The sequence below is a fragment of the Staurois parvus genome, unplaced genomic scaffold (assembly GCF_062004578.1).
Source record: "Staurois parvus isolate SC_StPar_1 unplaced genomic scaffold, SC_StPar_1.0 ptg000011l, whole genome shotgun sequence".
Taxonomy (NCBI): domain Eukaryota; kingdom Metazoa; phylum Chordata; class Amphibia; order Anura; family Ranidae; genus Staurois; species Staurois parvus.
The window spans coordinates 3,480,636-3,493,624 of NW_028317807.1; the positions used below are offsets into that span (position 1 = coordinate 3,480,636).

Consider the following 12,989-nt stretch of genomic DNA (forward strand, 5'->3'; position numbering starts at 1 on the left):
TAAAAAGAAAAGAAAAACATATACATTCCTATATACACAATCCTATACCCACAGTTGATCCAGAGGAAAACAAAAAAAAAAACCCCCAGCAAAGCATGATCCAATTTGCTCCAGCAGCAGAGAAAAAAAATCCTTCCTGATCCCCCAAGAGACAATCAGATATTCCCTGGATCAACTTTACCTATAAATGTTAGTATCCAGTTATATTATGTGCATTTAGGAAAGAATCCAGGCCCCTTTTAAAGCAATCTGCTGAGCTGGCCAGAACCAGCTCTTGAAGGAGTCTATTCCACATTTTCACAGCTTTTACTGTGAAAAAAACATTTCCGTATTCGCGATTAAATCTTTTTTCTTCCAGACATAAAGAGTGCCCCCTTGTCCTCTGTGATGACCTTAAAGGATACGTTCACCTTTCATAACATGTTACACCCATAGTCTTGTTACAAATGGACCGGCCTCCACATGGCCGATCCCCGTTATTGTCGCTAGCTGTCACAATTCTTAAAAAACATGGCCACATCATTCATTCACAGTATTCTGTTAATGGGAAAACTACAAGTTCCAACAGTCTTTGTGCAAAGGCTGTTGGATTGTAGTTTTCAATGAACTACCATGGCGCTCCACAACAACGTGGTAGTTCACCGAGTCTTCCTGTCAGTATCTGCTTGCTGGTATGGGAAGTGTGAGCAAGCAGATACACTGACAGGTCAGAGGGAGATCTGCATGGCACCAGCGATATGCTGATTGCTGGTGCAATGCTTTAGAAGCTCCAGAAACAAAAATAATAAAATGTAAATTTTCTACCTGCAAAAAAATTTACATTTATTATTTTTTGTTAAAAAGTGAACCTATCTTTTAGAGTGAATAACTCTACACAATGTTCACTAAATGAACCACTGATGTATTTATACAGGTTGATCATATCCTCCCTTAATCTACTCTTCTCAAGAGAGGATAAATTCAGTTCCTCTAATCTTTGCTCATAGCTGATCTCCTCCATGCCTCTTATCAGTTTGGTTACCTTTTTTCTGCACTTTCTCCAGTTCCCCCGATATCCTTTTAATTGGTGCCCAAAACTGAACTGCATATTCCAGATGTGGTCTTACTAATAATTTGTATAGGGATAATATGATATTTCTTTCTCTGGAGTCTGTACCTCTATTAATACAAGAGAGGATTTTATTTGCTTTGAAAACCGCAGCTTGGCATTGCATGCCATTATTAAGCTTATGATCTACTGTACCAGAACACTCAGCTCCTTCTCCCCCATTGAGTCCCCCAGTTGTGCTCCCTCTTAGTATGTATGATGCATGCATATTCTTAGCCCCCAAGTGCATAACCTTACATTTACACAGTACATTGAAGTCGGCTTGTAAGTTGGAGACATCCTGTAAGGATGTTATTCCACTGCATAGCTTGGTGTCATCTGCAGAGACTGAAATGGTACTTTTAAACCCAAACCCTATATTATATATAAATGTATTAAAAAGTAAGGGTCCCAACACTGAACCTTGGGGTACACCTAGCCTTAGACCATTCAGAGTATGAATCATTAACCACTACTCTCTGCATATGGTCTTTTAGCCAGTTTTCTATCCATTTACAAACTGATTTTTCCAAGCCTGTAAACTTTACCTTACACATTAGCCGTGTGTGGAAAACTGTCAAACGTTTTTGAAAAATCCAAGTACACCACGTCCACCGCCATCCCTCTTTTGCTTACCTCCCAAAAGAAATCGGATTGGTTTCACAACTTCTGTCTTTCATGAGGTCTTCTCACCTATGTGGTCTTTAGTTAAACTCTCCAGTATCTTCCCAACTATAGAAGTTAAACCAACAGGTCTATAGTTACTTGGTAAAGACTTTGACCCCTTTTTAAATATAGACACCACATTGGCCTTATGCCAATGCAGTGGTACAGTGCCAGTCATTAAAGAGACCCTAAAAATTAGAAATATAGGTTTTATTTTTAGCCTTTTAAGCTTTTTGCCCATGGGAATATATTTTGCAGTGTGTTCACATACAGTCTTTTTGAAGAATTCCCATTTCTGTTCTGTGTTCGATGCCAATATTCCCTCCTAGTCTAAGTCTTGCACAGCAGTCCTCATCCTTAGAAATTCTTTTAAAGTTGAATGTTTTTATCTTTCCAGTATGTGCTAGTGTACAGCTAACATTAAACAAAATCATGTTAAAGTCACTGCTACCCAGATGTTCTTTTATATGAACATTAGAAATAAGCTCTGCATGGTTTGAGATTACCAGGTCCAGCAAAGCACCATTCCTAGTCCGGGCCTCTACAGTATGAAACGTACCACTAAACTTTCTTGTAATAAGTTTATAAAGTTTTGCCCTTTAACTGTTCCTACAGTGCCATTACTCCGGTAAATTTCTGAGTTGTTAAAATGCACCATTACTATCACTGTGCAGGCCCTTGCAGCCCTTTCTAAGAAACTGAGTCTCCACCTCCTCATTAACACTGGGTGGCCTACAGTGGGGAAAATAATTATTTTAACCCTGCAGATTTCTCACTTACAAAGAATTTAAGGTTCTATAATTTTTATCATAGGTGTATTTTAAATGATAGAGACAGAATATCAACCAAAAATCCAGAAAAACACATAACACAAATGTTATAAATTGATTTGCAGTTCAGTGAGTAAAATAAGTATTTAATCCCCTACCAACCAATAATAGTTCTGGCTCCCACAGACTGGTGAGAGTGTGGTACACTCTTGTGGTACGCAGATTAGTCTTGTCAATTTAAGAAGGTGCTCCTAACGACAACTTGTTATGTGTATAAAATACACTTGTCCACAGAATATCTTTCTTCCATTCAAACCTCACCATTATTATGGGCAAGACCAAAGAGATGTCAAAGGGCATCAGGGACAAGAATGTAGACCTGCACAAGGCTGGAATGGGCTAAAGGCCATTAGCAAGAAGCTTGGTGAGAAGGAGACAACTGTTGAAGTGATTATTCGCAAATCGAAGAAATACAAAATAACCATTAAACGCCCTCGGTCTGGAGTTCCATGCAAGACTTCGCCTCATGGTGAAAGGATGATCATGAGAAAAGTAAGGGATCAGCCCAGAAATAAACGGGAGGAGCTTGTAAATGGTCTCAAGGTAGTTGGGACGACAGTCACCAAACATACTATTGGTAACACAATATGCTGCCATGCCCTCCTCAAGAAAGCACATGTACAGGTCTGTCTGAAGTTTGCCAATGAACATTTAAATGATTCGGAGAAGGATTGGGAGAAAGTGCTGTGGTCAGATGTGACCAAAAGTGAGCTCTTTGGCATTAACTCGGCTCGCCGTGTTTGGAGGTGGAAAAATGCTGACTATGACCCCAAGAACACCATCCCTACAGCAAGCACGGAGGTGGAAACATTATGCTTTGGGGCGGTTTCTCTACTAAAGGTACATGCCAACTCTGCTGCACTGAGGGGCCAATGAACAGGGCCATGTATTGTAAAATCTTGTATGAGAACTTTTTTCCCTCAGCCAGAACATGGAAGATGGGTCATGGATGGGTCTTCCAGCAGGACAATGACCCAAAACATACTGTTAAGGCAACAAAGGAAAGGCTCAAGAAGAAGCACATTAAGGTTATGAAGTGGCCTAGCCAGTCTCCAGACCATAAACCTATACAAAATTTATGGAGGGAGCTGAAACTTTGAGTTTGCCAAGTGACAGCCAAAAAACCTTATGAATTTAGAGAAGATATGTAAAGACGGGTGGACCAAAATCCCTCCTGAAAGGTGTGCAAATCTGATAACCAACTACAAGAAACGTCTTACCAACTTTGTGCTTGCCAACAAAGGTTTCTAAGTCATGTTTTGCTTGGGGATCAAATACTTATTTTACTTACTGAATTGGAACTTAATTTATAACATTTGTATCATGTGGTTTTTTTTCTTGCTGATATTTAAAATACACCTATGATATAAATTATAGAGCCTTCATTTCTTTGTAAGTGGGCATATTTACAAAATCTGCAGGGGATCAAATAATTATTTTCCCCACTGTATAACAAACTCCAATGATTTACCTTTGTAGTACGCACACCCAAGTGCAGTTCCACCCATAATGCCTCAAACTCTGCATCAACTAGATCCTCTCTCACACACGCTTTAAGGTCACTTCTCACATAGAGACAGACACGCCACCTTTCCTTTTAACCCTGCTATGCTCTCTCCAAAAGAGAGCATAGCTAGGAATATTGATAGTCCAGTCATGTAAAAAATGAAGCCAAGATTAAGCAGTACCAATTAAATCATTGTTCTCTTCGTGCACCAAAGCTTCCAACTCACCTATTTTGCTTGGCAGAGTTCTGGTATTGGTGGACAAACACTTTAATTCATTGTCACATTTTGCATATTTTTTATTTTAGTAAAAAGAGTACTATTTCCAATAAATGTTTGTAACATGGGAACCTTCTTATTATCTGCCATAGCCCTCCCCCCATCTTTCCCCATTCCACCCACCAATAGGGACCGACCCCAGTCTGACCCATTATAATTCAATTCTCCCTCCCACTCAATCCTAGTTTACATACTCCTCCAGCCTTCTCATAAACCTCTCCCTCAGCACAGCAGACCCCCTTCCATTTAGGTGCAAACCATCTTTAGCATATAGGTTGTTCCCCATTGAAAAGTCAGCCCAGTGCTCTAGAAACCCAAATGCTTTCCTCTTACACCAAGTCTTCAGCCATGCATTCTGTTCTCTGATCTCCCTCAGTATTTCCTGTGTTGCACATAACACTGGCAATCTTTCAGAGAATTTCACCTTGGAGGTCCTTCCCTTCAACTTGCAACCTAGTTCTTTAGATTGATTCTTAACCGCTAGCCTACAGGGCACTTATACCCCCTTCCTGCCCAGGCCAATTTCCAGCTCTCAGCGCTGTCACACTTTTGAATGACAATTGCGTGGTCATGCAACACTGTACCCATATGAAATTTTTATCATTTTTTTTGTGACAGAGCTTTATTTTGGTGGTATTTAATCACCTCTGGGTTTTTAATTTTTTCTTAAATAAACCAAAAACCACTGAAAATTTTTCAGGGAAAATTTTTTTTCTTAGTTTTTGTTAGAAAATTTTGTAAATAGGTGATTTTTCTCCTTCACTGATGTGTGCTAATGAGGCTGCAGTGATAGGCACTGACAGGCTGCACTGATGGACACGGATAGGTGGCACTGATGAGGAGGCACTGGTAGGTGGCACTGATGGGCATTGACAGGCATCATTGATATGGCACTGTTAGGCGGCACTGATTGGCATTGATAGGTGGCTCTGACTGGCATTGATGAGTGACACTGAAAGGCAGCTCAGATGGACACCGATATGTGGCATTGAAGTGTACTGGTAGGCACTGATATGTGGCATTGATGTGGCACTGGCACGTGGCACTGTTCAGCACTGACAGCTGGCACTGACAGGTGGCACTTCTGGGGCCACACTGATCATCAGGGCACACTGATCATCAGTGCCCTGATGATCAGTGTACATGTCCCCTCCGCGGAATGCCGGTTTCCAGCTCTCCTCTCCTCTCGAGCTGTCACCATGACAGCTCAAGAGGAGAGAAATGCTGATAACTGGCATTTCCCTGTTTACATGTGATCAGCTGTGTTGGACACAGCTGATCACATGACCGAGCCGACGACTTCGGCTCTTTCCGTGGATTGGTGATCCACTGTGTCCGAGGGACACAGCGCACCGCCGATTGCCACGCTGCACGCTCCCGGAACCGCGCATGTGCGGTCAGAATGGGAGGACGTCATATGACGTCCTCCCAGAACGAGAGAACCACCTTGCGCCTGTCCTTGGACTATATGGTGGGCGGGAGCTGGTTAAGGAGCCTCCATCTTCCAAGACAGCTGGATCATGCCCAGCCCCTTCCAGTAATTTATCAACCTGGTCCACCACATGCCAAAACCTGGCACCAGGGAGATACCATACCATTTGGTTGAGGCGATCCTGGAGACAAATTATTCTATCAGCCCTTCTGATTATGGAATCCCCTATTACCACAAACTGTCTAGGCCTTCCTGCACTACTCTCACTACCCACACTAGATGGACTGCTCTCAGGCTGTTAAGGGATAGAAGTGACATCTAGGGCAGCTAACCTCTGAGCTTGCAGCGTCCACATCCAACTTGGCAAATCTGGGTGCTCAAACTCAGGGCTGGCCTTCCTTTTCTGTGAGCCCCTACCACTCCCTCTGACTACAGTAACCCATCTTCATACCTGATATTCCTGTCTTACCCCTCCACATCAACCCCATTAACCACCTGCTCATTGAGCAGAAGGCCCCTTTCAAGGTTGTCCGTTCTGGCCAGTGTTGCAACTTGCTCCTCCAGATCTCTAATGTGAGCTTCCAGAAAGGCAACCCGCTAACATACAGGTGAAACTCGAAAAATTAGAATATCATGCAAAAAGTTCATTTATTTCAGTAATGCAACTTAAAAGGTGAAACTAATATATGAGATAGACTCATTACATGCAAAGCAAGATAGTTCAAGCAGTGATTTGTCAATTGTGATGATTATGGCTTACAGCTCATGAAAACCCCAAATCCACAATCTCAGAAAATTAGAATATTGTGAAAAGGTGCAATATTCTAGGCTCAAAGTGTCCCACTCTAATCAGCTAATTAAGCCATAACACCTGCAAAGGGTTCCTGAGCCTTTAAATGGTCTCTCAGTCTGGTTCAGTATGAATCACAATCATGGGAAAGACTGCTGACCTGACAGTTGTGCAGAAAACCATCATTAACACCCTCCATAAGGAAGGAAAGCCTTTAAAAAGTAATTGCAAAAGAAGTTTGATGTTCCCAAAGTGCTGTATCAAAGCACATTCATAGAAAGTTATGTGGAAGGGAAAAGTGTGGAAGAAAAAGGTGCACAAGCAGCAGGGATGACCGCAGCCTGGAGAGGATTGTCAGGAAAAGGCCATTCAAAAGTGTTGGGGACTTTCACAATTAGTGGACTGAGGCTGGAGTCAGTGCATCAAGAGCCACCACACACAGAAGGATCCTGGATATGGGCTTCAAATGTCGTATTCCTCTTGTCAAGCCGCTCCTGAACAACAAACGTCAGAAGCGTCTTACCTGGGCTAAAGAAAAACAAACATGGACTGTTGCTCAGTGGTCCAAAGTCCTCTTTTCTGATGAGAGCAACTTTTGCATCTCATTTGGAAACCAAGGACCCAGAGTATGGAGGAAGAATGGAGAGTCACACACTGCAAGATGCTTGAAGTCCAGTGTGAAGTTTCCACAGTCTGTGTTGATTTGGGGAGCCATGTCATCTGCTGGTGTTGGTCCACTGTGCTTCTTTAAGTCCAGGGTCAATGCAGCCGTCTACCAGAAGATTTTGGTGCACTTCATGCTTCCTTCCGCAGACTAGCTTTATGGGGATGCTGACTTCATTTTCCAGCAGGACTTGGCACCTGCCCACACTGCCAAAAGCACCAAAACCTGGTTCAATGACCGTGGGATTACTGTGCTTGATTGGCCAGCAAACTCGCCTGACCTGAACCCCATAGAGAATCTATGGGGCATTGCCAAGAGAAAGATAAGAGACATGAGACCGAACAATGCAGAAGAGCTGAAGGCCGCTATTGAAGCATCCTGGTCTTCCATACCACCTCAGCAGTGCCACAGGCTGATAGCTTCCATGCCGCGCCGCATTGAGGAAGTAATTGCTGCAAAAGGGGTCCAAACCAAGTACTGAGTACATATGCATGCTTATACTTTTCAGATGTCCATGTCCAATATTGTTCTATCTTCAATCCTTGTTTTATTGATTGCATGTAATATTCTAATTTTCGAGATTGTGGATTTGGAGTTTTCATGAGCTGTAAGCCATAATCATCACAATTATGACAAATCCCGGCTTGAACTATCTTGCTTTGCATGTAATGAGTCTATCTCATAAATTAGTTTCACCTTTTAAGTTGCATTACTGAAATAAATGAACTTTTGCACGATATTCAAATTTTTCGAGTTTCACCTGTATGTGGTAGCACTATAAATCCTGGAGCTGGAGCTCCATTGTTTTATACATGCGGCACACTGTGTACTGCACAAAACCTTTAACCCTGCATGACAAGCTGCACCCTATTGTTGGCAATGGAACCATTCAAATCAGGGCGACTCTTACACCGTCGGAGTTGCACCAATTTTAAGAGTAGTTCCTGCACTATTTTCAGCGATTTCAGGTGCGACCAGCATAGACATTATTATTATTATACAGGATTTATATAGCGCCAACAGTTTGCTCAGCGCTTTACAATATAACTGTGAATGAAGTTGCACAGATGTCAGGCAAGCCACACCCGAAATCACACTGACCTGCAGCTTTGAAATCACGTTACTTCAAGCGCAAGGATAAGCAACTATCACAACTATAAGCAAGCTGTGCATGAATGGGAAACCCATTCATGACAGCTAAAACTATTGCTTTTTTTTTTTTTATTGGATATGTTTTGTAACAGAAAGTAGAAAACATCGGGGGGGGGGGGGGGGGAGATATGTTCACAATTTCGGTCTTTTTTCATTCGTATAAAAAACCCAGTGGTATTCAAATACCAAACGAAAGCTCTATTTGTGTGGAAAAGAAAAAATTATATAAATTTCATTTTGGTACTGTATCGCATGACTGCGCAATTGCCAGTTAAAGTAGCTCAGTGCCGAATAGCAAAAAATGGCCTGGTCATGGATGGAAACCTTCAGGAGATCAAGTGGATAAAATACCCCCAGCAATGCACAACAATTAACCTCCAACATTGCACAATAATAAACCCCTTAGCATGGCACATCAATTCAATCCCAGCATGGCAAAATAATAAACCCCAGCATGGCACAGTAACTATCAGCACAGCAATAAACCCCCAGGATTGTACATTAAAAAACTTAATTAAAATCAGCAACTCTTGGGGCAATATACACCTTGGTCAGGACTATGTAATGTACAACATAATGTATAGAGTGCAAGGGTCAGGAGTATGTAACATACAAAACAAGAATGCAGCAGTCAGGAAGAACCCCATGTTCACATCAGAGTCCATAGCATTTCCCTATACATGTGGGTTCCAAGAGTCTTGTCCTGCATCAGAGCTCCAGTTTACATCAGAGTTCCCCTTCACATCAGGGTTCGCATTTCCCTCTTCCAGTTCCCCTTTACATCAGAGTCTTCAGGGTTCCCTCTTACAGTGTAAGGAGGAATGCTGCGGACCATGATGTAAGGGGAAATGCTGCAGACTTTGGTGTAAAGGGGAACCTCAGATGTAAGGTGGTCTCTAATCACCAGAGTTCCCCCTTACATCAGGGCAGAGGAAACATGACAAATAGGCTCAGCCACCCTGCCAACAGACATTGGGTAGGGTCAATGTGATCTGGATGCATACAGAGAGATGGGAAAATCAACGGAGATTTGTACTCCCCCCTTTGGGAGAAGGACTGATCTGTTCCCTCCCCCCTGCCCCAACGTCACCTGGGAGAACTGACCAGTCAGCATTTCCCACCCAATTGTGACTACCTATTACCTGAGCACCCCATCCCCCAACTTCACCTGCATCTCAGGCTCCAGCACTCCTCTAGAGCTCCCGAGCTCCCACTGTGTACAGCACTCAGAGGCTGCTGCACCATCACCAGGCTTTGTGTGGAAGTACACAGAGAGCCAGACAGGAACACATTGCTGCCAGAGAGGACAATGCAGTGTATGGCAGTAATGAGCGCCATGTTCACACTCACCCACACTCTCACTCGATTCTAGACTGCTCCTGCTGTTTGAATCTGACATCAGCTCCCTCCACACAGCTGCTGTTCTCCTCCCATTGGCTGTCCCGGCTTCCTTTGTACTGTAACTCTCTCAGTGCTGGACAGGTGGATGGAGGGCACCTATATGCTATTGGGGAATAGCATACAGCCTGCTAGCTGGAGAGTTATATCAGGAGAGGAGGGCGAAGTAACAGTCTGGTACACATAGAGGGGATCCCAGTCCTAGGAACAAGCATGAGTCCCGTGTCCACAAAGATGGGGGCGCTAGCAATATTTTTGGGGGAGCTATAGAAATCCCAAGCACACACCTGGCGCCACCTGTGAAGGATTACTGTGCAATGGGAGTAATTTTCTTCTTTTGAGTACTGAAACAGCAGTCCAGTTAGAGCAAGAGATCCTGCCTCCCTTAAAGGTGTACATACCTAGGCAACCATATGAGAGATCTAAAGTTGGAGGAAGAGAGCTGGGAAGCAATTAACCATTTAGGTGGAATAGTGCACTGAGACTGGGTATTGTGGACTGTGATTTGTTGAACAGTTCTCCCTACGTCCAGCTCTTCTTGTGCGGCCAGCCTTGAATCAAAGTTCTGCACAGCTGTTTACGTGGACCAGACCTTCTCCCAGCCCTCCTGTGTAAATGATTCATTGTTTTTTTTTTTCTTTTGTTTTTCTTATAGCATCAGAGGCTTGGTTTTTATTATTTGCTGTGCTGCTTGAACAGGGACCAACAACAGTACCAGGAAGTGCCTGTGTACAGCCACATTCAGCAGCACAGGGTAAATGTCAGTAGGAGAGGAGGGTTGCTGAGTGCCAGTTCACATATATGCGGATTGGATGCGGTTTGAACCGCATCCAATCCACATGACATGTGAAATACCATTGTTTCCTATGGCACCTGTTCACATATGTCCGGTGCACTGGCAGTGCAGATTCAGGGTGGTTTGAAAGAGTCATGTACGATTTCTGAGCAGTGCCTTCAGGTTTAGGTGCAGATTATAGGATATTGACTTCTATTGGAACTGTTTCTAAACCACATATGTGTGAACAGGATAAAGTCCTTATCTAATCATGTCCTGAACCTGATGTAAATCTGACATGAACCGCTGAATAGAGTGGGGTACACAGAGTGAGGGGCTAGGGGTACAGAGGTGAGCAGAAAGGGGGGTTTGGGGTTTTGTGGTACAGAGGTGAGCAAGGAGTTAGGGGTTCAAAAGTAAGCAGAGAGGGGGGTTAGGGGTTTTTTGGTACAGAAGTGAGTGGGGCGTTAGGGGTTCAGAGGTAAGCAGAGATGGAGGTTTAGGGTACAGAGGTGAGCAGAGAGCAGGGAGTTTGGGGTACAGAGGTGAGCAGACAGGGGTTTCTGGTATAGAGTTGAGCAGAGAGGGGATTTTGGGATGTGGAAGTGAGCAGAGAGTGGGTTTGGAGTGAGGAGATGAGCACCCTAAAATGTAGGTTCACATCTGTGCTGCTGCATGTAGGCCAGTCCATTAATTTCAGTGGGCTCCCTACCTGCAGAAACACAGGGAAGAAGTCTCCGATAATTTTTTTGTAAAATTGCGTTGCACCGAAAACACACTGTATTTGCCAATGTGTAAGTGTACCATTAATAATTAACGACACCCGTTTATCTGCTAAGGAGCAGCATGTGTGTCGGGAATGCGTATTATTTTGTTACGCAGTAATGTGAACCAACCCTTAAACTGGGGTGCCTCGAGGCTGAAAATACTTTTTAAGGGCACCCTGACGGGAAAAAAGGTTGAAAAACACTGGCCTAGAATAATAAGAACTCCCCAGGAGCTAGAATGTTGACCTTTATGTGGGTGGAGGCAATTTTACTTGAATTTACTTCTGCTAATTGTTCGATCATAAAAAAAATTACCAGATTCATCACGCTTTAAAGGAAAGCGGCCACTGAACATAGCTGCCAACATTGAATCTTTGAAGCGGCAGAGAGATTGTCGTCTAGCGGTGAACAAGCAGCCCCCCACATTAAGATGAAGCAGATCAGACATATCCTCTGAAGATTGTTCATCCATTCTTGTGTCTCTAAAAAACAAAAGTGAACAATTAATCAGAAACAAAGTACTGAATTTATTCTTTTTTATATTTTTGCAGCAAGAGTTAAAGGATAACTAAAGGCAAAACCTTTTTAACTTTGGATAGAGTGGAGAGGGACTAGAACACTTGACAATTTTTATTGCTGTCTATGCCCCCTTTAGGAAGATTTACCCTCTCTATTTGTCTTGTTTACCATTATCACTGAAAGTGAAAGAAAATATCACATTTTTGGTTGTCACTAGAAAAGGAATAGAGGGGAAATCTTCCAATGGGGCAATAGTTTCAGTGACCCTGTAACAACCAAGGATTATTTCACTTTGGAAGGATTTCCTCTCATTTCCTGTTTTGGCTATGGGACAGCCTAGATGACTTTTACATGACAGCCGAGAGCCAGCTGGAAAAAATCAATAGAACCTTATGGCTACTTATAGAACTTCATAAAGATTGTAGAACTGGACTTTATTGGGCATATAGTGAATGGCACAAAAACAAATTGTATCAAAAATGAAGCAGCCAAAATCTGGAGCAGCTATGTTGCAACCAATCAGCTTCCAGCTTTCATTTTCAAAGCTTAAAGTGGTAGTAAACTCTTTTTTATTTTTTATCTACAGGTAAGCTTACAATAAAGCTTACCTGTAGGTAAAATGAATATCTCCTAAATGTGCACAGTTTAGAAGATATTCTAGTGAGTGGCAGCCGGTGAGATCGATAAAAGCACCTGAAGGAATGGCATATTCGGGCCGTTCCTTCAGATCTGTGTGCTGTGGGAGTGACATTATCACGGCTCAGCTAGTCAAGCAGCCGCAGCTCACAAACCCAGTAGAAGGTTCAGGTGAAGATGGAAACCTCTGCAGCAGTGATAGTGCATCGCTGGAAGGCTTCGTTTTCAGGTACGTCTTTCATAATGTGTTAGTATGCGGTTCATACTAGCACATTATGATACTGCCTTGCAGGAAGAAACTTTACTGGGCACTTATACCCCCTTCCTGCCCAGGCCAATTTTCACCTTTCAGCAGTCGCACTTTGAATGACAATTGTGCAGTCATGCAGCACTGTAGCCATATGAAATTTGTATAATTTTTTTTCACACAAATAGAGATTTCTTTTGGTGGTATGTGATCACCACTTTTTGTACCATTTTTTTCACACA

The 12,989-nt window shown here is 42.9% G+C and overlaps 1 protein-coding gene across 2 annotated transcripts in view; it reads right to left on the reverse strand.

Moving 5' to 3' along the window:
* Positions 1-12,989, reverse strand: part of KCTD18 (potassium channel tetramerization domain containing 18) — a 43,233-nt gene that overhangs the window by 19,986 nt on the left and 10,258 nt on the right. For both annotated transcript variants that reach the window (XM_089670192.1, XM_089670182.1), the window contains exon 2: positions 11,661-11,827. In XM_089670192.1, coding sequence (XP_089526318.1) covers positions 11,661-11,817 — 157 coding nt within the window. In that variant the 5' untranslated portion in view covers positions 11,818-11,827. The remainder of the gene's footprint in view (positions 1-11,660; positions 11,828-12,989) is intronic.